At 37.4% G+C, this 25,665-nt stretch overlaps 2 protein-coding genes across 15 annotated transcripts in view; one reads left to right on the top strand and one right to left on the bottom strand.

Annotated features, from left to right (window-relative positions):
- DCBLD2 (discoidin, CUB and LCCL domain containing 2) overlaps positions 1 to 25,665 on the top strand; it is an 88,168-nt gene that overhangs the window by 49,498 nt on the left and 13,005 nt on the right. For all 4 annotated transcript variants that reach the window (XM_045501747.1, XM_045501748.1, XM_045501751.1 and 1 more), the window contains 9 exons: positions 11,146 to 11,197; positions 13,388 to 13,460; positions 13,801 to 13,934; positions 15,673 to 15,713; positions 16,542 to 16,757; positions 17,498 to 17,622; positions 23,052 to 23,202; positions 23,994 to 24,080; positions 24,228 to 24,353. In XM_045501747.1, coding sequence (XP_045357703.1) covers positions 11,146 to 11,197; positions 13,388 to 13,460; positions 13,801 to 13,934; positions 15,673 to 15,713; positions 16,542 to 16,757; positions 17,498 to 17,622; positions 23,052 to 23,202; positions 23,994 to 24,080; positions 24,228 to 24,353 — 1,005 coding nt within the window. The remainder of the gene's footprint in view (positions 1 to 11,145; positions 11,198 to 13,387; positions 13,461 to 13,800; positions 13,935 to 15,672; positions 15,714 to 16,541; positions 16,758 to 17,497; positions 17,623 to 23,051; positions 23,203 to 23,993; positions 24,081 to 24,227; positions 24,354 to 25,665) is intronic.
- The window catches only part of ST3GAL6 (ST3 beta-galactoside alpha-2,3-sialyltransferase 6), an 85,917-nt gene continuing 76,651 nt past the window's right edge, over positions 16,400 to 25,665 (bottom strand). For 9 of the 11 annotated variants that reach the window (XM_045501753.1, XM_045501759.1, XM_045501754.1 and 6 more), the window contains one exon: positions 16,400 to 16,732. The gene's annotated coding sequence lies outside the window, so the exon portion shown is untranslated. Of the gene's footprint in view, positions 16,733 to 18,423; positions 18,501 to 25,092; positions 25,340 to 25,665 lie in introns of those variants that run through there. The other 2 variants (XM_045501762.1, XM_045501763.1) reach the window with 2 other exon arrangements.

Raw genomic sequence — 25,665 nt, 5'->3', positions numbered from 1 at the left:
AGAAAAAAACTGGAAACATCATGCTAAATGAACCAGACAGAAGTAAGACAGAGCCAGAACAAGTAAGGCAGTGTGTCGTTGTAGGAGGAGCACGCCTGCCAGTGTCACATGCCGGCTAGGGGATTTCTGACCAGTCATTTCACATCTTTGGCCCCCATGGCTTGGTTATGAGTACTCAATCTAGTAATTTACATGTAGCGCCTGTAAGCACATGGCATAGTAGGGCGCAAAACACATGTTCCCCCTTTCACCACCATACCCACACACACATACTCATTTCCTCCACCATCAAAAGAGTGAGCTAGAAAACACAGAGATGATGGTCCATTTCCCTCCTTCCAATTATACTTCTTGAAAGTCTTGAGTTTATAGGTAAGAGGATAGAAAATACTCAATTCATTTGCTCCTTACTCTCCTTGAGTTTCCTCCTCTCAGTATCAGCTTAAATCGTTTTTCTTCTCATATTTTCCCCTCTCTCTCTCTGTTATTTATTGACTTGAAGGTTTCTTGAAAATAAGTATCCCTCTCTATAAAAAAAAAATGTTTTTTAATTGGGTATTTACATTACGGAGCTTTTTGTTCTACAGACACCTAAATGCTCTGTGTTAAAGTTTAAGAATTGAAAGTGCTTTCACATAACAGACTCTCTATGTTGTAGACTTACATATGTTTATGGAATTTCAAATGGTTGCATCACTATTTTAGGTGAATCTCAGCTTCCAAAGTTTTTGAAATATCTCCCATAATCAGGAACTTCTTTATAGTAACACTTTCCCGAGGCATAATCGTGGGAAATCCTCATTTCACAGCTCTCTCCTGAGTTTTTGCTTCTGTTTCTCCATTTCCTTGCATCTTCCATGAAGCATTTGTTTGATTTGAAGTTAGAAGTGAACTGGCTAACTCCAAGAGAACCCTGGTTGAATTTCTCACCATTTCTTCTTGGGTGACCTTTCAGACACAGTTTTAATGACTCATTCATTTGAACACTGATTGGCTTTGATTGAGAGCCTCGGTTTGTTTCCATCCAGGAAACTTGCTGCCACACTAAATTCTGTGAATATTTTCAAGGAACATCACTGCACGTCCCCAGCTTAGCATCCTAGCTAGAAATTTAGACTATTTGGGATTGAAAAGATCATGAAAATTTTTTCTTCAACAGCTTCATTTGTTAAGCTCTCACAAACACTTGTTGGTGTTATACTATGTGTTGTTGATAGAGCCATAATTTTGTGTGAGGTAGGTGAATTTTCTTTATGCAAGAGCACATTGCAAAATTATGTTCCCTTCAGTGCCTTATGTCCTGCAGTATGCCTGGCACTGGGAAAACAGCAGTAAATAAGACTTAGTTATACTTCCATGGCATTTACAGTACAGGTTGGGAAAAGGCATTAAACACATGGCAATTCGGGGCACCTTGGTAGCTCAGTCAGTTAAGCATCCGACTTTGGCTCAGGTCATGATCTTGATGTTTGTGGGTTTGAGCCCTGCATCAGGCTCTCGGCTGACAGCTTGGAGCCTGCTTCTGATTCTGTGTCTCCCTCTTTCTCTGTCCCTCCCCCACTCACACTCTGTCTCTCTTTCTCTCTCAAAACTAAATTCTAAAAAAAATTTAAACACATGGTAACTCAATTGCAGTTATGATAAGTATGATGAAGGAAACATTCCGACAAGAGGAGGCCAGAAATGGGGCGCCTGGGTGGCTCAGTTGGTTGAGCATCCGACTTCAGCTCAGGTCATGATCTCATGGTTCATGGGTTGGAGCCCTGCATCGGGCTCTGTGTTGACAGCTCGCTCAGAGCCTGGAACCTGCTTCGGATTCTGTCTCCTTCTGTCTCTGCCCCTCATGCACTGTCTCACTCTGTCTCTCAAAAATAAATTAAAAAAAAAAAGAGGCCAGAAGGGTTGGAGGAGTGGAAGATTGGTAAAAAGACAAACTCTTCTGAGGAAGTCACTTTTAAGTGGGAACCCAAGGATTAATTGGGAGGTTCTAGACAGAAGAACATTCTAGGGAGGAGAACAGCAAATGCAAAGGCCCTGTGGAAGGAGCTTCAGAGAAGCCGGAAAAGAATCTGGCGCGGCTAACATGGAGTTGACTGAGTGGTGAGTAGGCTCTGTTATTCAGGGCCTTATAGAAAATGTCACGATTGGAGCTTTTTCCTAAGAGGACATGGAAGCTGTTAGAGCAGGGTAGTAGCGATATGACTGGATTTGTGTTTTTGTTTGTTTTTACGACCTTCCCTGCTCTGTGAATGAGTTGAAGACAGGGAAGAATAATAGTAGGGAGTCCAGTTAAGAGGCTATTGGAGGACACTGGGTCAGAAATGACTGAATTAAAAGTTCTTGTTATAAATGTGACTCTACAGTTAACCCAGATTCTAATTCTTCTTAAAGACTTGAGAATCAGACCTGTGTTCTCCAAGGAAATATTTCAAAGAATTAAGGTTCTTCCTACATGAGTTTAAGTGGTAGTAAGAGGCTCTGGACATAAAGAAGCCCTCTCGTATGAACCTTTGAACTGCTGCAATGCTGGGGTCGTATCTAGGACACTGTACCTTTGTCCTCCTCACTTTTGTGTCCAGTTAAGGTTTCATTACTCTGTTATTTTTAATGGTTTTTGATCAGTAGTTTCCAATCTTTTCTATTGCCGGTTATCTCTTCTCTTTCTTACCTGTAAACCTCATTTTTGAAAGATTGTAAACACCAGTGAAAAGTTTTTGTGTGTCCCCACTGGGTAGCAAGGAAAGACAAAAATATTAACACGTGCAGTAATTATTAGAGGACTGGTGTTTCTACCCTGAGTTGGTGTAATTCCATCGAATTCCAACTAGACTTTCTGCAGTTGAAGAAGTATGTAGGCCCTAGAGCCATCTTAGACATGCTAGCAACCGCTGGTGAGAAGTTCCATAGAGGGAACTCCTGAGTTACAGCTGGTCCTACTGAGAGACGCAAAACCAGCTGCTCAGAGGTCCAGAGTCAGTAAGTCAGATCTTTTTATCCACTATCGTAATAAGTGATACCGACATTTTAAATTCCTGGTTTTTGAATCTGTTCGACATTAGCCAGCTTCTAGGACAAACAACATTTCTGGGATGACTCTGGGCCATAATTTTTTTTTAAGTTATTTTACTTGTAGGACAGTGAGCTCAGAAAATACATCTGCATTTGCATGGAAGACTTCAGGTCCTTTAAGGCAGCCTGTGTTTGTTATGTGTCATCAGTGAGAGGAGCAGGCGTGTGTGTCTGTGAGTGCACGCGCAGCGGGGAATTGATGGATTCTCCTTCTGTAGAATGTGAATGCATCACTTAAAAACTAATGTTAAACCTGTTTGTTTTAGATTTCACCAGTCCAGAATTTTGTGGTGGTCATATTAAAGTTTGTACTTTTTTTGTTGGGAAAAACAGTAAATAGCTTAAAATTTCATGCGAAATAAAACGAACCAGTGTAGGTATTAATGTACTTTCTAGTTGGAATTCATAAACACTTGTTTATTGCTTGCTGACCCCTTACCATCTGATAGCAGTCTGCTTACAAGTTACCAACAGCTGGGCCTAGGAAATATTCCCATTTGACAGGATCATTGTTGCTATATGTTAGATTATTCCTAGAATTAACACCAATAGTTTAAAAGTTTTCTGATTGCTACCTTCTTTAACCAGCTTTTTTTTTCTTTGCAAATATTTTCCATTTTTTCTATCTTACATTAGGTTATATCAACTTGTAAATGAAATGGGGCAGAATAGAGGACTACTTTGTAACAGAGTGCAGATTTCTGTAACGGGTTGTTTTGTGCTTTCTTGTTTTGCTTTGTATGTTTTTGTTTTTTTTTTCATGGGATGCTTTTGGTTTTAAAAATAGACCATGGGTTGCTTAAGATTGTTTGCTACCTTAATTGTACAGTAATTTTTATACAAACTTTTGTATTTTGAGTACTAAGCTAGTTTTCTGTTTTTGGTGTTTCTGATATGTCCCTAATTTTTGTTATTGTCATATCTGGCAAACATTTTAAAACTTTTAAACTCTTAAGTAAGATTTATTAACGAAGTCTCAGTTTATATGCATATTTTAGATGTATCCTTATTTACACACAAATGTATATGTGTTGTGTTTGTGTACATTACGCAATGTATATGCATGCAGAAAAATATCTGTATTTTGGTGTCAATTTGTAGAAGAAAGGTGCTGACCAGTAAATTTAACAATTTTGCAGAGAAAGAGCATTTAAAAACAATCTAGATTGTTAACCCAAAGAGGTGATTCCATTTATGGGATAGAATTTATTCCAAGTTGACAGATAACCTGAAGAGCCTTAATGATTTTAGTGTTTTGTATGTGTTTCATTTTTTTAGTGAGTTAGCAATGCTTTGAAGGGAGTAAGTACGTGTTTGTGTGGTGTCTTCCATTACCCAATGACATAATTTTTCACTGCTGCTCTTACTGATGGTATTTATTAGTGCCCTAGATACCGTGTAGTTCACAGAATTTTAATGTTTTATAATCTTTTAATCTTAATATCTTGTGTATGTTAATAATGTAATATTTTATATCTTAATGCCATATATTTTATATTTATATATTTTTAATATTCTTGTATTTGTTTTTTATTTTTTTATTTTATTTTTTTTTTTCAACGTTTATTTATTTTTGGGACAGAGAGAGACAGAGCATGAACGGGGGAGGGGCAGAGAGAGAGGGAGACACAGAATCGGAAACAGGCTCCAGGCTCTGAGCCATCAGCCCAGAGCCCGACGCGGGGCTCGAACTCCCGGACCGCGAGATCGTGACCTGGCTGAAGTCGGACGCTTAACCGACTGCGCCACCCAGGCGCCCCTCTTGTATTTGTTTTTTAATATACATGTATAGGAATTTAGGTATGAAGAGGGTTTGATTCACGACATGTAGGTACACCTTATAGCCTAAGTTGTTAATTACTTAACTCAGTCATGCCTGCTTCGTCCCTAAGGAAGCATTGACTATTTTCACCTAAGCTCCTACTGTAGACTCAGCTTCCATAGATGGCAGTGTAATATTTCTAAGAGAAACATAAGATTTCATCTCTACTCTTAGTACATAAAAGAAGATGTAAAATACCTCATTTAACATCTGCCACTGAGTAAATGTTATTTGATTCTGAATCACAGTAAATTCTGTTCTATTATATATGTAAGTTTTCCTTCACTAAATTGCAGATGGTACAGATTAATGCCAGGTTCCTATCACAGAAACAAAGACTTAGGCCCAAGGTAACATGGTAATATTGGCGGGAGAACTTAGCAACAAGAAGAGTCTTGTCCTGCATCCTGTAGCACTTGAACAAAGTACCTACACACCTACAGTGCAAGATTGCTGACAAAGTGTGAATTAGAAAGCATGACTTCGCGTTCCTTCAGGCTCTGGGAAATTTGTTAAAGAACATTAGAGCAAATAAAGGAGAGGAATATACGTCATTGTCTTCATATATTTTCTTCTTTCTGTCAAATAGAGTAACTTAGTTATGATACATTATGCTTTCTTGAGTTAGAATGAATATAGGTACTCAAGCTACCTTTCCTTCACTGGACAAAAATTATACACTGCAGTTAATATAGTTGGTGTTCTGTTGTTAGTCACAGTGCTAACACTGCTGAGAGTGTTTTCAATTCATTCAGTAACACAAAACCGAGTATTGGGGGAAAATCTAAATCTGTTTCATAATTTTGCATTCACAGAAATGGCCAGTGCCGTGAATGGAAAATATTCCTAAGATAGTAACCAGTATGCTATTTTTTAATTGATTTTTGAATTTCTAAAATATTTCATATTTCTATGGTGTTATGTATGGGGTTAACATTAGATTCATGTTTAAATAAATATTTCATGGGGCAATTATAAGGTACCCCAGCCTGTGCAGTTTTTATGTACTGGAAAAATGTTTAATTGTACTTAAATTAAAAACAAACTTGTGCATAGGTTATCAGTTATGGCTGACAGTAGTATTGCTAAGTTGGGAGCTATCTTAGAAAGTCTGATGTTGGTGTTTTCATTAAGAAAACTGAAATCTGTCATCCTGTTGTTGACTGTTGGCTTGCCTTTGTTCTTGCGTTTTCTCCTGTTCTTCCTCACAATTACATGATTCTGCCTTCAAAACCCTACCTGAGGCCTTTGTCTTCTAGAGAGCCTTCCAGGGTTAAGGAAGGTGGCAGATATTAGGGGAATTCTGTTTCTAGGAATCATGATGACACTCACTCTGGGTTGGACTGTACTGCTCAGACTAGTGTAGCGTCTACACTGCAGATGCCAGGTCTCCCTTGGGCTGCATAAGGAAAAGAGAATAGAATGCCAGTCAGCTTCCGCAGAACCGCTGAGGGTATTCTGCACACCACTGCTGCCACTCTCTATGGCCCAGAACCTATAACTTCTGTTTAGTGTTTTGTTAATAATATGTATGTTATAAATACTCTCTTGTATGTATTTAATATTGGATTTTTTTTAATCCCATGCAGAAGCTCCTAGTTAAGAACGGAGCAAATTATATACTGTCTTGCACTTTGAAAGTGGATCTAGCATGACAGTTGATTTTGCGATGAGTACTTTATCATTATTAAAATCACTGCCTAAACACTTTACATATAGTAAGTTCAGCTTTCACTTTGCTCAGGCCAGAAACCTTAGACTTGTCTTTGACTCTCTCAAACTTTATATCCATTGGCCACTTCTCAGAATATATATGAACAAATATCAGCATCGGACTACATCTCAACACCTCCACTCCTGCCACTCCAATTCAAGTTACCTCAATTATGGCAGGAGATTTTTTTGCTGACCTTTGTTTCTTCCCCATCTCCCCTTCAACCTACTCTCAGCCCAGTGGTGAGCATGAGAATGAAAGTCTCCTCTCTCTTTGTTCAACGTCCTTACCTCCAAGACCCTATAGGATTTGGCTTCTCTTTCCTCGTCTGACTTCATCGCTTACTTTTCTTCCCAATGTTCACTCTGGCAGCCACCATGCTGAGCATGCCCCCTCCTCAGGGCCTTTGTGATTCCTCTGCCTATTCTCCATTACCCACGTACCTCATGCCTCACTCCCTCACCTCCTGCCACCTTCTCAGTAAGGTCTTTCCTGACCATGCTATTTAAAATCGGAACCCCTTAACTTTTTGTAACTGCCTTCCTTTCTTTATTTTTCTAATGCACTTATCACCTAATAATAGTATGTCCATTTCATACTCGTGTCTATTTTCTCTTATCACCCCACACAAGGTACATACACTCCCTATATGCAGAGATTTATGTCTGAGTGTTCTTTGCTTTATTTCTAGTACCTAGAACAACACCTGGTCATCATACATACTTACCTAAGTATTTGTTGAGTGAACAAATGAATAAATAAGTGAACTGCCAGTCCTGACTGTTTTACTAGGCTTTATTTCATCCCTCAATGCAGATGTGCTCTATATAAAGGAAAACTGTTAGTTACTGCTTCTATAATAGCATCTTTTTCTTCACTTTAAAATTTTTTTATTATCATTTTATTATGCCATATGATTCACCTACTCACTACACTTGACTGATTTTCAGTATATTCAGAGTTGTGTAGCCACCACTATAGTCCATTTTAGAATATTTTTATCACCCCAAAAGAAACCCCATAGTCAGTAGTGGTGATCTCCCATTCACTACCCCTTAACCCTCTCCCTCTCCAGTCCTCAGTAACCACGAATCTGATTTTTTCTCTATAGATTTACCTATTTTGGACATTTCATATAAATGGAGTCAGTATGGTCTTTTTTGACTTGCATCTTAGCGTATTTGAGTTCATGTTGTAGCATATATGAGTACTTTATTCCCTTTGATGGCTGAATAATATTTCATTGTGTAGATATATCCCATTTTGTTTCTCCATTCATTAGTTGATGACCATTTGTGAAGTGTTTGTATGGACATATTTTCAGTTTTCTTGTGTATATACTAATAGTGGAATTGCTGGGTCATATGGGATCTCTTTTTAAGAAACTGCTAAACTCTTTTCTAAAGCAGCTACACCATTTAAAAATCCCTCAGGAAGTGCATGAGGGTTCCAATTTCTCCAAGTCCTATTTGTCCTTCTGATTCTAGACATCCCAGTGGATATAAAGCAGTATCTCATTGTGACTTTGAATTGCATTTTCCTGATGGTTAATGATGTTGAATATCTTCATGTGCTTATTGGCCATTCGTATGTCTTTTTCGGAGTAATGTCTGTTCAGATCCTTTGCTCATTTTTAAATTGGGTTGATTGTCTTTTTTAAAATCAAGTTGAAATAATTATGTATTCTGGATACTAGGTCCTTATCAGATTATATGATTTTTATATATTTTCCCCCATTGTGTGGATTATCTTTCTCTTTCATGATAGCATTCTTTGAAGTACAGAAGTTTTTAATTTTGATAGAATTCAATTAACGTATTTTTGTGTGACTATAATGCTTTTGGTATCATATCTAAGAAAACATTGCTTAATCCAAGATCAAGATTTATACCTCTAGTTTCTTCTAAGAGTTTTATAGTGCTAGCTCGTAAATTTAGATCCCCTTTAATTTTTGTATGGGATCTGAGATAGGGGTCCAGTTTCATTATCATGCATGTGGATATCCTCTTTTCACAGCACCATTTGTTAAAAAGACCTTTCTTCCTTCCTACGGAGTTGTTTTGGCATCCTTGTCAAAATCAGCTGACTTTAAATTTAGAACTTATTTCTGGATTCCTCTGTTCCATTTATATAATTTCTTATACATTGCTATCAGAAGTCTCTTGGGCAGATGGTTTCTTTTGAGTTCTATTTATCTTGCCTCAGCTGTGTTCTTATTAGCTAGAAGGTTTGTAGTAATAGTGGTTTTCTGGAAGATTGTTTACTTGGGAAAAGCTTTCAGGAAAGACACGTTTTAAAGGTTCTTAATTACCTGCTCCATGTTTTCTTTCTTTGCCTTTGTGGAGTTGTAAAGCTCAATATTTGTAATCATGATTTCCTTTCTCTGTCTTTAGTCTTCTTGGCTCTCCTCATAGCTGTCCATTTTGAATTCCTGTTTTCCTCCTAGGGACCTCTTTTGAGCCTCCATGGAATTTGAAAGCAAGGTCAAGTGAGTTGCGTACATATGCATGGCATAATCTGGAATTTCAGTTCTGCATGGACTTATAATAAAACCCTGTTCTGATCAAGTGTATCCATAGTTGACCAGCATTCTGGCATGTGGCCTGAAGGTAATGAGGCCAGCTGGCAGTCTTCCTGTGGCTTGAATGCCATGTTGGACCACACAGATACCTTTGCATCCCAGGCTGTTAATTTTAGAAGTTGAACCTCTAATCTTAGAAGCTAGAAACTCTTTTGGTAGAGCAGGAAAGCAGAAAATCAGTTCTCGTTGATGCAGTGTGGAGTAATTAGGAATAATTAGAGTATAGGCAATTCAGTGTGTCTGCTTTTCCCAGTCATTCAGCCAGGTCTTAGTGAACCCCTATCCAGGCATGTATTCTCTTAAACTCCTAAAACACAGATTTAATTATCATTCAAGTGTCTATGGTGTGTAGATATGAATCCATGTAATCACTCTCAAAATAATCGCTTTTCTATTGGCATAACAGTTACTAGCTCTAGGTCTTTCAGATTTCGTTTGGGTGATAATTTCTTCAGAATTGTAAGCTAGAATAATCAGTGATGCTATGCTTGCTGTGGTGCCCATTAATTTAACAAACATTTGTATCTGTCAGCATGCTAGGTTGCATGTGCGGTGTTCTCTCATCAGTGTATTGTCACCCTCAGCTCAGTTGTTTGGCCAAGAATTTATATGTAAATCACTTACTTTTGTGATTGCCTTAAGGCCTAGATTTTCCTCTATACAGGCTATCCATGAATGGACTTAGCGAAACATGCCAACAGTCACAGACTTTTATTCATCCCTTTATTAATTAATGTTGATTGAAAGCTTCCTGTTAGGCCATATGCTGTGATTGCTGACAATAGATACAAAGATGAGGACTAAAAGCCTTTTCTGTCCGTAGACTAGGCATAGTAAAATGATGTTGCTTATAGCTCTGTGATTACGTCAACAGATTGTTCTTACATAACACATGGTACTTTGACAACATGTAATAGTCACCTATTCATTCAAACAAACAAAAAGCCTTAGGTGCCTACCATGTGCTAAAGGTGTTTGACTTGTGAAAGTGAGGAACAGCTTCTGTGAGGATGCAGCAGTTAAGCCAGCAAGGCTAAAGGACAGTAGAAAATCATTCTCGGTCAAGAGAGCAATATGTGCCCAAGGAACCAAAGAGGGCGGATATGGCAAGAAACCTGTGCACAGGTACAAAACAAGACTTAGGCGGGACCAGGCACCTCAAGACCTGTGGGCCATGTTGACAGCTCTGCCCTCTGTGCTAAGAGCAGAAGGAAGCCATTGACATCTTTGAACCTAAAGCCATGTTTTACCCAGTCTGTGAGCTAAGTCTTAACGAAACAAGTTACCTCTTGCTCGGATTTGGTTTCTAGATAGAAATGTTAAATTTTTGAAGTTCTGTCTTATTTAGGTTAGGGCTTCTTCAGCTTTAGTGTGCTTAAGAATTCCCTGGAGGATTTGTTAAAGCAGATTCTTGAGTATCCACGTCCAGAGATTCTGTAAGTCTGGAAGGTATTCAAGAATTTGAATTGCTGTTAAGTTCCCGGAAGATGCTGGTGCTGCTGGCCCTGGCCATGGACTAGATTTTAGTTAGTTAGAGCAACAAAATTAATTCACCTCTCTTTTGTCACTGTTTTCCTTGTGTGTAACTAGCAAAGGATTGTTTTTTAAGCTATACGATAATGAAAAAGTTTTTATTTTTTCAGGAGCTATATTTTGTAGAAGTCATTTTATGTCTGTAAATTACACTCATCTGTGTAACTTCTATATATATGATACAGGACTCAATGAGGTGATGTGGTAGGAAACAGTATTGGAGAAACAGAGCCCTAGAAATCAAGATACTTTAAAATCAAGGAAATCATGATCAACAAAAATTTGTAGAAAGTTATTAGTACTACCTTGACAGCTGTTGAGATTTAAAATTTAGAACAATATGATTTGGGATTTGGAAACAGTTGGTGTTCAGTAAGAGTAAAAGTATGTATTATTGAATCTGTTTTTTGCTTTTTGTTTTTCTAGATCTAATTACTTGTTTAGACACTGCATCCAGTTTTTTGGAACCTGAGTTCAGGTATGACTATATTTGTAACCTTTTTTCCCTTCACTGTTATTCTTCATCTACTTCATCATTATTCTTTATACACTAAAGATAATGTACATTAATGTATGTGTCACACACATGACACATAATCATTGCTCTAAGATGTCAGCAAATTAGAGCTTATTTAAAGCCCTTGAGTAGCCATGTTTAAATTTTGCTTTAATTGTAGCATTTGGATCTTCTCTACAATAAAAGTATAATTTAATATACTTTAAAAGTAGAACTAGTTGCTTTTCAAAGCCTGGCAAAACTGCCAATGAAGCTAGAGGCGTTACTTATCTTTTCTCAAAAAGGAGAAGAGAATGATTTCGGCTGGGACTGAATTCTTCAGTGTTCTTGCCCAGGCAGCATTTCTACTACTGTTTCGCTGCTTTCCTTGTCTCTTGTCTCTGCTGGGACTAACCTTTGCTGGCTTCTATTCCACCACTCACGTTGCTGCCAAATTACATCCTAAAATACATGTCTGATCATTCCCCTACTTTAAAATCATCATGAGTTCCTTCTTAGGGCAGATGTCATCCAAATTCCTTAGCCTGGTTTCGGGATCCTTCACAAGTAGCTCTTGGGCCAATTTTCCAATGTCATCTTACGTACTTATATTGAAACGGCTCTGGATTCTTTACACTGCTCTGAGCTGTCTGAACTTTTGCCTAGAATCGCTTTACTCTCTGCCTGGCAAATTTATTCCCATCTTGTAAGAGCAATGTCACTAACCTCCCCGCAGCTTGCTGCCACTCCCCAAAGAACTCCCCAAAGAACAACCTTTATTTTGTCTTCCAGAATAGTTCTGTGAGGGATGGGTACTCTATTCAGCACTCAGGGAGGATCCCGATCAGCAGAGATGGCTCTGTCATCAGTGTGTGGCACCCAGCCCTGCCTGAGGGTCGTGTAGCCTCTCCTCTCAGCTCCGTCATCACCACCCAAATGCAAACTGCCGTTCTCTCTTGCCTGGCCTATGGCACTACCAGCCTAACGATGTCTCAGCTTCCACTCGTAGTTCCTTACAGTCTCTTTCTTCTCAGGAGCCAGAATAATCCTTTTTGGAAATATGAATCAGATTGTGTGTGTAAGCTGTCAAAATCCTTAATTGACTTCCCATTTTTACTTAGAAATATATTCCAGACTCTTCACCATAGCTCCCAAGGCTTCTGCATGATCTGGCCCCTGCCTACCTCTCCAGCTTCTCTCAAACTAATGTTACCCTTTTAGTTTTACAGTGCTCACTGTACTCTACCTGCAATGGTCGTCCTCCATTGATGACACACACACAGGCCCCCTTGCTTCATGGCCTGCTGTTCCTGTCCATGAGGGTGCATTGCCCTCCCTTTGATGAGGCTTCACTTCCTCAGAGCCCTGTTTCCTGACTGAGGCAGTGCAGAGCCTGGTGTAAAAACTTAGACTCGGGAGCCCATCTGGCAGTTCCCAGTTGCAGGACCTGGGCACACTGTTTCTCAGTTTCTTCATCTGTAAAATGAGGAAAATAATGATATCTACCATTAGGGTTCTTGTGTGGGTTACCTGAGGTACTCAGAAGGCTGCTCGGCACATAGTAAATTTACTGCATGTTTGTATTACTTTTTACTTCTATTAACTTTGCTTTCTCCTACTTATTTCAGGGAGCACCTTTTCTTCGTAGCAAAATCATAATCTAATTAATTACTCATTTAGGTATCAGTTTAACGTCCTTCCCCCGACTTCTGGAGCATAGACATAGTGAAAACGGGGGCATATTTATTTGGCTGATGTTTGTAAACCCAGTACCTGGCACAGCCCAGCACTTAACAGACAACAAAATAGACATTCGGATAAATGTGTTGAGTGGGTAGATGGGTGGGTGAATGAGTAAATAAATGAATAAATGCCAAACATTTTTAAGTCAACTTAAATTTGATCCGTAGAAGGTTGGTAAAATAAATTGTGGTTCATTCACAAAATAGAATAGCTTGTAGCTATTAAATTCATATTAAATATGAATAGATCATATAGTAAAAATGTCTACCATTCATTATGAACTAAAAAAAAGGGCTTTTTAGAAGTGGTGCTTCTCTTAGGGCAGTGAGATTATACTTTTTAAATGAGCTGAAAAATGAATATGTGGTTTTCTTCTTTTCCCCCAGAAAGTACACTGTATATACCCTTGAACTTGTTTTCATTTCACAGTAAGTACTGCCCAGCTGGTTGTTTGCTTCCTTTTGCTGAGATCTCTGGAACAATCCCTCATGGATACAGAGATGTAAGTCGCAGTAACATAGACTTATGTTAACGTTGTGATTTAACTTTATTTTTTTTAAACTCCAGAGTAGGTTGATGTGTACCGATTGTATATCTTTAATCTTAATTTATTTTCAAGGGATTATTATTATTATTATTATTATTATTATTATTATTATTATTTTGTATTATGTAATGTTTCATTCTTGTGCTACAAGTCTGTTCTTTGTTATCACATCACTAATCCTATATTTACTGAGAATACTGCCCAGGTCAACTCCTTTCTTGAGGAAAGGAGTGTCTTGTTTATAAATTACCCAAAGAAAATTAAATACTAATCTTTTATTTCTCCTTTCTTCAAGTCCTCACCATTGTGCATGGCTGGTGTGCACGCAGGAGTAGTGTCAAACATTTTGGGTGGCCAAATCAGTGTTGTAATTAGTAAAGGTATCCCGTATTATGAGAGTTCTTTGGCTAACAACGTCACATCTGTGGTGTAAGTATATGTGTTATTGACGATAAGCGGGTTGGGCAGGGGTGGGATAGTGACTAGTTAGACCTGAGCAACATCACTGTTAATGGTGTTCATGGAATCACAACGGTGGGGTGAGTACTCCCATCTTTGTGTGCTGATTGTCTGAATATCCTGACGAATATAGGCCAGGTCTCACTACCTTGGCATGTTCTCAATCAGAAAGGTAGTCATTTAGGAGGATGATTTGTTCTTTCCTGAGTGCTTAAACAGTGTCGAGAGTAAGGGTCTAAAAGTCTGTGGCCAAATTTTTATTTCATTTTAAAGATCAGGAGGCATAAGTGCTCTGTTTCTTACAGCCTGTGTGACCTAGGATGGATTGAGATAACCGAAATACTTTTGAGTATAAATTAAATTTTGACATAAATCAGAAGTAGTAGTGTTACGAATCCTCCTCTAATCCAAAGAGAATATTTTAAGAATATATTTTTATGGTCACTACAGTGATCAGTTTTATGAAACCGAATAGGCATCACAAGCAAGAAAAGTTGAAACATTAAATAGAAATGTAATACTTGGGATCTGTTTTTGTAAATCTTGCGTCTTAGATGGGCTTAGTCCTGTGGGTAATACTAAGCCTAATTGAAAGCAGGCCAGTTTCTCTTCAGAGGTCCTAGGGCAGTTTTCATTCAGAAGATGAGAGCATAATCTGTGTCCATGACAGTATAATACAGGAGCCAGCAGACTTCTGCAAAGGACCAGCTCGCACATATATTGGGCTTTATGTGCCACATGTCCCTGGTCACTTACTCTTTTTCGGTTCATTTAAAGCTTTTTAACCATGCAGAGACCATTTTTGGCTCCCTGGCCATACAAAATAGGCCCTGTATGAAATATCATTTGCCCATCCCTGGTATAGACTTAGCTACCTTTCCATCTCTTGGTTTCTTCTAGATGATTTTACGCAGACTCTTTCATTCCTTTCCCCTCTTCTACCTTTAGAAAGAATTCTTTTCATCAGTTCTCTTCCTTTCATACCTTAAGAAAAAAATAAGGGTGGGTCACATCCATTTGGAATAATGGTTTGAATGTTGTGCTGAAGTCAGGAGCATACACTGATGATTTTATCCCCCCAGGTTCTTTAGAGTCCTTGGTAAACAAGTCACTAGGAACTTGGTAAACTGGTTCCCCTCCCCCTCCATTCTTCCCACTGCACTTAACTTGCCTGTTATTTTGAAATCCAGATGCGGTGCTGGGTTGCAGCTTAAACTTGTTCTGAGCTGTGCTTATTCCTGTAACAAGTGCAAGCTCTCTTATTTGTAGCCAGCTTTTTTTCTGTTTACCCCAGGAAACTTGAGCCTCATTCTCTGAGAGTTACAATGTACTTGCAACAAAAGCAAATGACACATAAAAGTTTGAGGAATCCGTTCATTTCCATGAAAGATAAATAAAATAAGTACATATTAAAGGTTACATGGGCATACTTGCACATTTCATGTGTGATACAGGCACTAGATACTTGTAGAGAAAGTTGTTTATGCTGAGTTCAGAAGTTGTTATTCTGATTTCAGAAGTTGTTTTGAAATCAGACTTTTTTTTGGTGGGGGGGGGGGGGCTGAGACCAGTATCAGTTGTTTAATGGCCATAGACTATCCTTAGTTCTTTATATAGTAAAATAAAAACAAAAGAAAAAGTTTTACTAAGACAAATATGGGGAAGTCAATATATGAGTGTCACCAAGAAAAACCTTTCTCTCTTTCAGGGGACACTTATCTACAAGTCTTTTTACATTTAAGACAAGTGGTAAGCCTTTCATGGACTTTGTAACTTACTATAATTGTGTAATTGTTAATATTTTTTAAACACCGTCATGCAGTATGCCAATTGCTGTTTTTTTGCACTTTTTCATATGTCACACTAATACAATGGATGGAATAACTGAAGGTTTTATATTATTGGGAAGTTCCTTAGGAAAGGTGATTTTTTTCACTATGTCTGAACAAGTAATTAATTCAACAGAATATATTTATGAGCATCTTTGATTTTTCAGGCACTGTTCTGGTGCTAATGAAACAAAAGTGAGCAGAATAGACAAAATCCTCCTTTCCTGGTGCTTAAATACTAGTATTGAGAGATTGACAGGAAACAGTGGATAAATAAATTATAAATAAATAATAAATTATAAATAAATTATAAATAACTCTTTATACTATTATAGAAAATGTAGAAAAGTAAGTCAAGAAAAGAGGATAGGCAGTGCAGGAGGGACTGGTCTGGAGTTTTAAGTGGAGTCAGGGAAGGCCTCGTGGAGAAAGTGACACCTGAGCAAACACCTGATGGCAGTAGGGAGTGAGTCATCCACTGGTCTGAAGACAGTGTCCCAGGAAGAGGATAATGCGTTGCTGCTAAACTGATGGCTATTGCTTGTGAATAAATATGTCTGTCCATTTCCTGACAAGACACAAAGACATAGAACCAAGAACATCGCCTACTTTTGAAATTTCTGTATTACAGTGTGTTATTAGCATAGTATATATTAATTACATGTACAATAGAAAGTTTCCAATGAGCACATTTATACAGATTTTGAATTTATTTCTGGAAACCACATTACTGTCTCTGTCATTTCAGGCTGTTATGGCACACTGGGGATGGAATCCGGGGTGATTGCTGATGCGCAGATAACCGCATCGTCTGTGCTGGAGTGGACTGACCACACAGGGCGGGAGAACAGCTGGAAACCCGAGAAAGCCAGGCTGAAGCAACCCGGACCTCCTTGGGCTGCTTTTGCCGCTGATGAGTATCAGTGGTTACAAATAGATCTGAATAAAGAAAAGAAGATAACAGGTTGGGAGACATACTTTTCTAGAATGATTCCTGGTTCTGATTTTATTCAGAAACCTGATAACATCGAAGATTTTCATAGAAAATTAGGTCACTGCAAATGTAATTGTATGGTGTTAAATATTACTGTAGGTGGTTTTATGAAACATGGCAGAGGAGAGGGGTTGGTATTTGATTTTTATTAACTTTGCTTTTTCATTGTAATAAGATTCTTTTAAGGTACTGTTTCAGTTAAGTGATCTTGACATCTCTTATAGTCGTTAAAAGAAATTTATGTTCAAGGAGTTCATTTTAAGTGCTATAAATAATACTCTTCATGTGCTGAATACAAATTTATTTGGAGCAGTTCATCAGATGGTTAGAATAATCGATTAGAATTGGGTTAAGTAATTTTTGTTAAAGATTTATGTCAATTTGGTTCTGAAAAAAAGAATCGTTTTAATCTGTTCCTTCCCAGGGGGTCGTTGTTACTTGGTAGGTAAGATATATTTTACAGTGATGTGAACACAAGCTGTCAAAACAGAATAGTCCTTTCCTTATGTACACCCATAATTATGTGTCTCTACAAGGGAACAGAGCCAAAGATTTATTTACTATTGTAATGAAACCTGGCCCTTAGAGACGGTAATGTGCTACTGGCAAAAATGTGTGGACAGTGCACTTTAGGTATTTGGGCTTCAATGCTGAACAAACTTCAAGGATCAGACCGTGCACACTAATGAAAGCCACTTTGCGTTCCTTAGGCATCGTAACCACTGGCTCCACCATGGTGGAACACAATTACTATGTGTCAGCCTACAGAATTCTATACAGCGATGATGGACAGAGATGGACGGTGTACAGAGAGCCTGGCGTGGAGCAGGATAAGGTAAAATGATTATCAAGGTTTTATTTTAAAAATGGGCCTTTACCAAAAATCAAGGAAGCTCTCCTGTGTGATGTTAACGTTGGTTATCATTTGGCCTTTGCTTTCTTCTGGTTATTTTACCTTGTGTTAGTTTTTAGCTTTCTTTACTCTTCTAACTGTGGTTAGGAAATTCTTAGTGGTTCCAGGTCCTTTTTAATTATTTTAAGGGTAAGTACTTTCCTGATGTTTTTCACTACATTTTTAACTCAATTGTTTAGATACTTTATGAAGAAGTTCTAAAAAGGAGGACTGCCTGGCTGGCTCAGTGGTAGAGCATGTGACTCTTGATCTCAGGATCATGAATTCAAACCCCACATTGGGCGTAGAATCTACCTGAATGAGTGAATTTGGGCGTAGAGCCTACATGAATGACTTTGAGTAAGTAGTGGTAACTTACAAAAAAAAAAAAAAAAAAAAAGAAATCCTAAAAATGAACTTGTAATTTCTTAAGATTTTCTTATTAATCCAAAGAATGATGGAGAGCCTAATTTTGTTCCCAGATTTCTTTTCTGTAGGCCAGGGGGGACAAAAGACAAAAGCTTAAAGGCAAAAGTACATTATAGTGTAGGATATAGATTTGAAAGTTCATTTCAAGATTACCTCCCCAAATTTTGTCTTAGGGAACTTCTATTTTTTTTTCCTACCTGAAGAATTTTCTTAATTTCTGTGGTAATTATGAAATTGTTGTTTTAGTTAGTAGACTGTGATAATGCAGAAATGGTCCAGGGCAGATGATAAGGGATGGGGAGTAGGCAGAAGTACCTCTGGCTCGTGATCCACCACAAAGATCTTATAACTGGGCGAATCCTTGTGCTCAAGGAGGGTAGATTTCTTATCACCTAGAATTGAAATTGTAAGCACAATTTTTTTTAGTGAAACTTCCCTGAGTTTAATTTCAACTATATGATGCTGTCAGTTCTCTATCATATGTATGATTTGCTAATATATCTTCAGTTACCACTTTTCTTATCTCTCTAGTCAGAAAACTCCAGGGGCTTCCTATAATGTGTCATATGGATCTAAACTCTTTCATTGTTATTCAAGGTCGTCTTCCCTCTTTTCTGTTTGATATCACATGACCTTCATCTTTGGTGAGGCTCTACCCATTGAGTATATAACAGTATTGTCTTTATACTTATCTTCTTCTGCTTAACCCCAAACTTGGCTACTTTTTACTCTGAGCACATCTGTACTTATTTGTAGAATATTTGTTATACTTGTGGAATATAGTTAATTTTTTGAAATTATAAGAATTATCCATGCTCCTATTATAAAAACATCTAGCACTATTGAATTACATTTCTGAAAAAGACTTTCTTTTTTGCTTCATTTTTGAAAGATAATTTCATTAAATATAGAAACCTAGGTTGATGTAGTTTTTCCCTCCATTGTTTTCTGGTATGCGTTGTTTCCAGTGAGAATTCCTTTGTTCCTCAATAGGTAATGTGGCTTTTATTCCTTAGCTGCTTTTAAGATTTTCTTTTTATCATCTGTTTTAAGCAGTTTGATTATGATGTCCCTTTGTGTAGTTGTCTTCGTGTTTCTTCTGCTTGGGCTTTTTCGAGCTTCTTGGATCTGTTGGTTATAATTTGCATCAAATTTGGAAAATTGTGGGCCATTTTTTCTCAAATATGTTGCTTCTCTAATTCTAACTACATGAATATTATGACTCTTGCAGATGTCTCACAATTCACTGGTGCTCTACACATTTTTTTTTTTAATCTCCTTGTTCTAGTTAGGAAAATTCTATTGTTTTACCTTCAAGTTCACTAATCTGTTCTATAACATCTAATCTATTAATCCTGTCCAGTGTATTTTTATCTTCTGTGTTGTATTTTTACCTCAAAATTTTCAGTTTTGGGATTTTAAAAATTTCTTTCAAGTCTCTCCTGAACATTCTCATGCTTTTTTCCACCTCTAAAACATATGGAGTATATAATAACTCTTTTAATGCCCTTATCTGCTAATTCTGTCTACTAATGTGTCACATGTGGGTCTTTTTCTTTTTTAAGTTTATTTATTTTGAGAGAGAGGGGAGAGCAGAAGCAAGCAGGGAGGATGCAAGGGAGAGGGAGGGAGAACCCCAAGCAGGCTTCATGCTGTCAGCGCAGAGTCTGACGTGGACTTGATCCCACAAACTGTAAGAACAAAATCAAAAGTTGGACCCTTAACTGTGCCACCTAGGTGCTCCCGTGTGGGTCTTTTTGTGTTGATGGGTATTATGTAAAATATTTACGTGCCTGGTAATTTTTGATTGGTTGCCAGACATTGTGAACTTTTACATTGTTTGGTGCTAGTGTTTTTTATTACTCAAATATTTTTAGCTTTATTCTGGTATGCAGTTAGGTTACTTGGGAATTGTTTGGTCTTTTTAAGGTTTACATTTTAGCTTTGTTAGGCAGGACCTGAGCAGCTTTTAGTTCAGATTTTTTTTCTACTACAGAGACAATAGTGTTCCAAGTACTCAACCCAAAGTCCCATGTATAAATGAGTTTTCTTCACACTGTCTGTTGGTAACATGTGCTGTTCCCAACCCTGAAAAGGACTCCTTTTCAGTGGTTCTTTTCCCATCCATAGATAGTTTCCTTACATGGAACTGAAGAGTTAAGGAGAAACTCCCTACAGATCCTAGAAGTCTCTCTTTCTCTGCAGTTCTTTTCTCTCCTATACCCTGTCTTGCGAATTCTAGCTGGCTTGGCCTCTCCATCTCTGAGCTTTGTGTTCTCAATTCACCGAGACACGAAGGCTCTCTCCAGACAGTATTGGGGCAATAGAAGGGTTCACCTCGTGTGTTTCTCTTCTCTCAGGGAATATTGCCCTGTATTGCCTTTTGTCCCACGTTTAAAAACCATTGTTTTATATATTGTGTCTAATTTTTTCAGATGTTCAGGTCAAAGAATAAATTTAGTCTCTATTAGTGTCCTGGATAGAAGTAGAAGTCTTTACATTGAATTATATAAAATACCAATCTCTTGGCTCACTTACATTAGCCCATCTGCTCCCTCATCTACCTCCAACTCCAGAGTAATTGGTATAGTCTGTTTTCACACCCTTTCTAAATAAGCATGCACACATGCATGATGAGCACATACAGACTGAGACAGCTTTTGGTTTTCTTTTCAGTAGATGGGAATGTACCTAAAGAACAATAGAATGTTGTCCTTCCTTTCAAAGCCCAGAGCCCCCTGATGAAAGCTTCAGCTCTGAAATGCTGCCAACCCAGTGGTGAGGGTTGAACGAGTCACTGTCCCTTGGCATGGCATCTGCATCAGAGCAAATGACTTCTCAGAGGGGAAGAACCAAGCCTCAGGCTAGGAGTGCTCCTGGCTCCTGAAATAAACCAGGAGACACACAGACCACTGGCATAGAAATCCTGATTGGCCACTGTGTGGGTGGCTCTTCCGGAAATCTGGTGTTAGAAGCTCAGATTCATGGCTCTGAAGTGAATCTCTGCACATAGGAGGTGCTCATAGGACTAACTTGAAGCCCTTGACCAAGTCCTGGTGAATCACACCTACTCAGAGAATAATAACATCCCCAGCTCTTCTTTAAGCATTGGTTTGTATTACTCTGTCCGTATGTATGACATTGTGTCTTATTGTGGTTTTTCAGAGCTTAAAGAAATGATAAAAAGTAGAAGATACTGGCTCATTTTCTGTTTATCATCTAATCACCAAATGAATTTTCAAAATAAATGTTTAACCAGCAAAAAAAAAAAAAAAAAAAAAAAAAAAAGATGGGAATGTATATACAACTTGATAACATGTTGCTTTTGAATAGCTGCCATATTTGTGTGTGGTAATATCCAGTAAAATTTAAGTTCCTTGAGAGTAGGAACTTTGACTTCCATTTCCATTTTTATCCTCATGACACCTTACAGACCTCTTTACACACAGGGTCTTATAATAAATGGTCAAAGATCAGAGCAAGTCTTTTTTACTTAGTTTATATAAAATCTTTATCCTTTAAGGTTTTCTGTAAAAATGAAACTCCAGTGTGGAGTAAGATCTCAGGGTTAGTTTTTATGTCTAAACTATTGTTCCTGTTCCACTAATACAGTAGACAACAAATAATTGCTTTTATTTTATTTCTGAGGAAATAAAGAAGAGAACTGCAGAGAGAGAGAGACTTCTAGGATCTGTCGAGAGTTTCCCCTTAAATCTTCAGTTGCATGTAAAGAAACTGTCTGTGGTGGAGACTGTTACAACTTCAGCCCTTGTAGAAAATGAAGGCTATTAACACGTCTTAGAAGTTTACAGTCTAATGCTATGTGAACCAGCCAAAATAAAACAGCCATAATATCCAGACATGACTTGATGGAAGAGCTAAACATTTATTTATCTGCTGCAACATGAACTGATAAGATAGAAAGTACTTTGGTTTTAGGCAGATACCGATTTAGTAATAGTCTTTAGAAACTAGCCAGGTGATTTAGCCTGAAGGAGCAAGGATTTTTTGCTTAGTGGAGCCCTGTAATTAAGTCAGAAGACAGAGACTCAAGTCACTGCTCGTATCATTGACTGGTTATGCAGTCCATTTACATTCTGTGAGCTTCAGCTTTCTGAGTTCTGCCTGTTACATCGGGCTGTCATGAAGAACATTTGAGTTAATTAAATGAAAATGCTTTGTAAATAAGAGCTCTTGCAGTGTTCCACACTAGCATTATTTCCTTGAAATGGTTGAGGGAATGGGATAGTCCGTTGAAATAGTATTTTTATCTAAAGACTATTCATATGATACCTATAATACATTTGTTGCTGTTTACCTAAGATCATTATATTCGGCAGGGAGCAGTGTTTCAGAATCACTTTTCTGGTTCAGATAGCAACACAAGATGAAAATGGTTAATGTGGGAAGTGTCTTTATGTAGTTTATCCAGTAGGTGGAGGTATATAACTTATGTATTCCTTAGTGTGCGTTCACTTTCTCTCTTCTGAAAGAAAAATTATGAAAAGTACACAGTAAAGCATTTCCTCTAAGATATTGTATGTTCACTTATGCGTTACTTTGAAAAGAAAATTAATATATTTAAATAGTTGGTAATTACACTAGAACTACTGATTTATTAATGGAATTGAACTGACTCATTGAAATTAAAGCCCTCTTCCCAAATTGCCAAGTTAACATTTTTGTTATGTTTGAATCATCTTAAAATCATTTTCATATTCAATGTTTTTATAAGTTTTTGATGAAGAATGTGCAGTTTCTTAATAGTTTGTCCAAATTATGATTCATTTATCTTGTGAGAAATTAATTCTTACTGTCATACCTTACAGATCTCATTTAAGGCCCAGAGCAAAAAAAATAAAAATAAAAACATGTTTCAGTGGAACAATTTAGCCCTGACCTCTGCTGATGTAAAGTACCATTTTTTTTGTTGTTTTTTAAAGATATTTCAAGGAAACAAAGATTATCACCAGGATGTGCGTAATAACTTTTTGCCACCAATTATTGCACGTTTTATTAGAGTGAATCCTACCCAATGGCAGCAGAAAATTGCCATGAAAATGGAACTTCTTGGATGTCAGTTTATTCCTAAAGGTAAAGTGATAGTATGTTTTAAGATATGTTATTTTTACTGGATTCATTTAAAATGGCTTTGCTGTTCTCAGAGAAAATAAGAAACGACAATGTGAGTGTTTAGCTTTTAATTATAATATCTTCTTAAAGAAATTTTACAAAGAAATAATTATTCTATTAAAAACTTAGTTATCAGAATGGTTTCAAAGGTTACAGGTGGAGGAAGAGAGAATATCATCAATGAGATAATATAATGTGATTTTTTTCAGGCATAGTCTCAATCTTAATTTTTAATCAGGACTCATGTAGCATAATATACTGTATCACAAACACTGATGATTATAACAGTAAGCTTAGTCCAAGTGCCTTTTCCTCTGAATAAATTAGAAGCAGAAATAACTTCCCTCGCTATTACATAATATTTTAATACTTTGTTTCCTATTGTATCTCCAAAACCTACCAGAATGCCCCCATGCAGTGGGCCCTCAAATGTTTCTTAAGTGACTTGAATGAGTAGTGTGTCAGACTGTGATGATAATTCTGTAGCTTTAAACATTATTCACCTCCTCCGTTTTCGCCTCACTAAGGAAATTATTTTAAGAGAACATAATTATCTTAAAAAGTGAGAAATCCTAGTAAGTTTGTACATTTAATGCATAGTATATTTATCCTTCTGACATATTGCTCTCCGAGATTTAAAATCGCTGAGCAGAAATAACTACTCTAGGGAACGTTGAAGACATTTAAATGACTGTTTTTAACTATGACTCTTATAAGCAAAATGTCTCAACTTTTCTAAACCGTTTTTCAAGGTCGTCCTCCAAAACTTACTCAAACTCCACCTCCTCGAAACGGCAATGACCTCAGAAACACCACAACCCCTCCAAAAATAGCCAAAGGTATGCCTGCTTCATGTGTGAGAATGCGGTGGTCCCTGGATTGTGGTATAATTTTCCAAAAACATATTAAAAGCATTGTAAAAGAACTTTGTTTTAATCAAGCTGTTGTAGACAAAAGAATAAAGAGTATTTGAAACTTTTTTCAAGGTCGAGCCCCCAAATTTACTCAGCCACTACAGCCTCGTAGTAGCAATGAGTTTCCTGCACAGACGGAGCAAACAACTGCCACTCCTGATATCCGAAACACCACCGTGACTCCGAATGTAACCAAAGGTACCAGGCCCCGACATTAGCACCCGTTACATGGTCGCGTTTTATTTTGTTTGTAACTTCAATTTTCAGAAACACGTCCGGTTTTTAAACCCTCAACTCCTTTTCCTCTTAACTGTGTTTTTTAAGAAGAGCCAAAAATGTTTACTCCTTAACTTAGAGAAGAGACTGATTGCATCGCTCTGATTTCTCCAGTGCCATGTAGAATTGTTCTTTAAATATTTAGAGATGGCTGCTATATTCTGGGTCTTCTCTTGTGATTTTTTTTCCCCACCACAGCCAAACACAAGTAGTCTCTATTTATAAAAATAACTAAAACCATTGCAGGAAACAAACGTTTTTTTCTTCTTCTCGTTATATATTAATTTGTTGGAGAGAAAATTTGGTGGCAAAAAGGGAAGGGGGGGTGAAAAATAAGTTTTGGTGAAAACTAACACTTTTTAAAAAGTACTGTGAGTTAACATGTTAATTAAAAAACTTTGGTCTCTGTTTTAAAAATGTTTACCGTCAGTTTTTTCCGGTTATAAATATAAATGTAGTAGGATTTACTTTCAGGTTTTATGAATGATAAATAAGGTATTAACACGTATGAAACATAGTACTTTGATTTTACTAGTTGTTGAAAAACAAAATTTCAGTTAGACTCAGAAAAAACCATCAGTGTCAGAGGAATTAATTTCTGTGTTGGCAGATAAAGCATTTTCAGGACCATGCAGAGACGAGGAAGTAATTCATTCCCAACTAACTTGTGCCACACAGAACTTTATTCATTCTCTGAAAATTTGCCCGATGCAGATAACTTTCTCTCAGCTTTCCACATGTCACTTTCTTTCAATTCTTCTAAGGTATTTTCTAAACAGACCATTTTCTTTCTCATGCTGCTGGAAAAGCAGAAGCAAGACTTCTTAGAGATGAGATCTCAGTGTCCCACAAAGCTTCTTACCAGTCTGCAGAAGAAATCTGTTTGGGCAGAATTCCAGGCCACGTGCCTGGATGGAAGAACAGCCATTTAAAGTATTGCTCGTCTTAAAATCTGATTATAGAATCTTAAAATCTCAAGACTAAAAGTATCCTTAAAGCATTTTCTTCCAGAGCTAGGATTCTTCAAAAGAATAAAAGAATGTAGAGGTCTTTCCAGTTAAAGATTCCTTGTCTCCTTTTCTGTGGGATGGTACTGTGTAGATTATTATTTTGTGAACCTAAGCAGATTTTTTAAACCTCTGATTAAATCGGCCTGTATCCACCTGAACCTGATGGTTCTCTCTCCAGTTATACATTTTTAGGGATAAAGCACATTTATTTTTCTGAATTCTTA

The sequence above is a fragment of the Leopardus geoffroyi genome, chromosome C2, assembly GCF_018350155.1.
Source record: "Leopardus geoffroyi isolate Oge1 chromosome C2, O.geoffroyi_Oge1_pat1.0, whole genome shotgun sequence".
In the NCBI taxonomy this organism is placed as follows: domain Eukaryota; kingdom Metazoa; phylum Chordata; class Mammalia; order Carnivora; family Felidae; genus Leopardus; species Leopardus geoffroyi.
The sequence above is the reverse complement of the archived record's forward strand: the minus strand, read 5'-3'. Positions and strand labels throughout refer to the sequence as shown.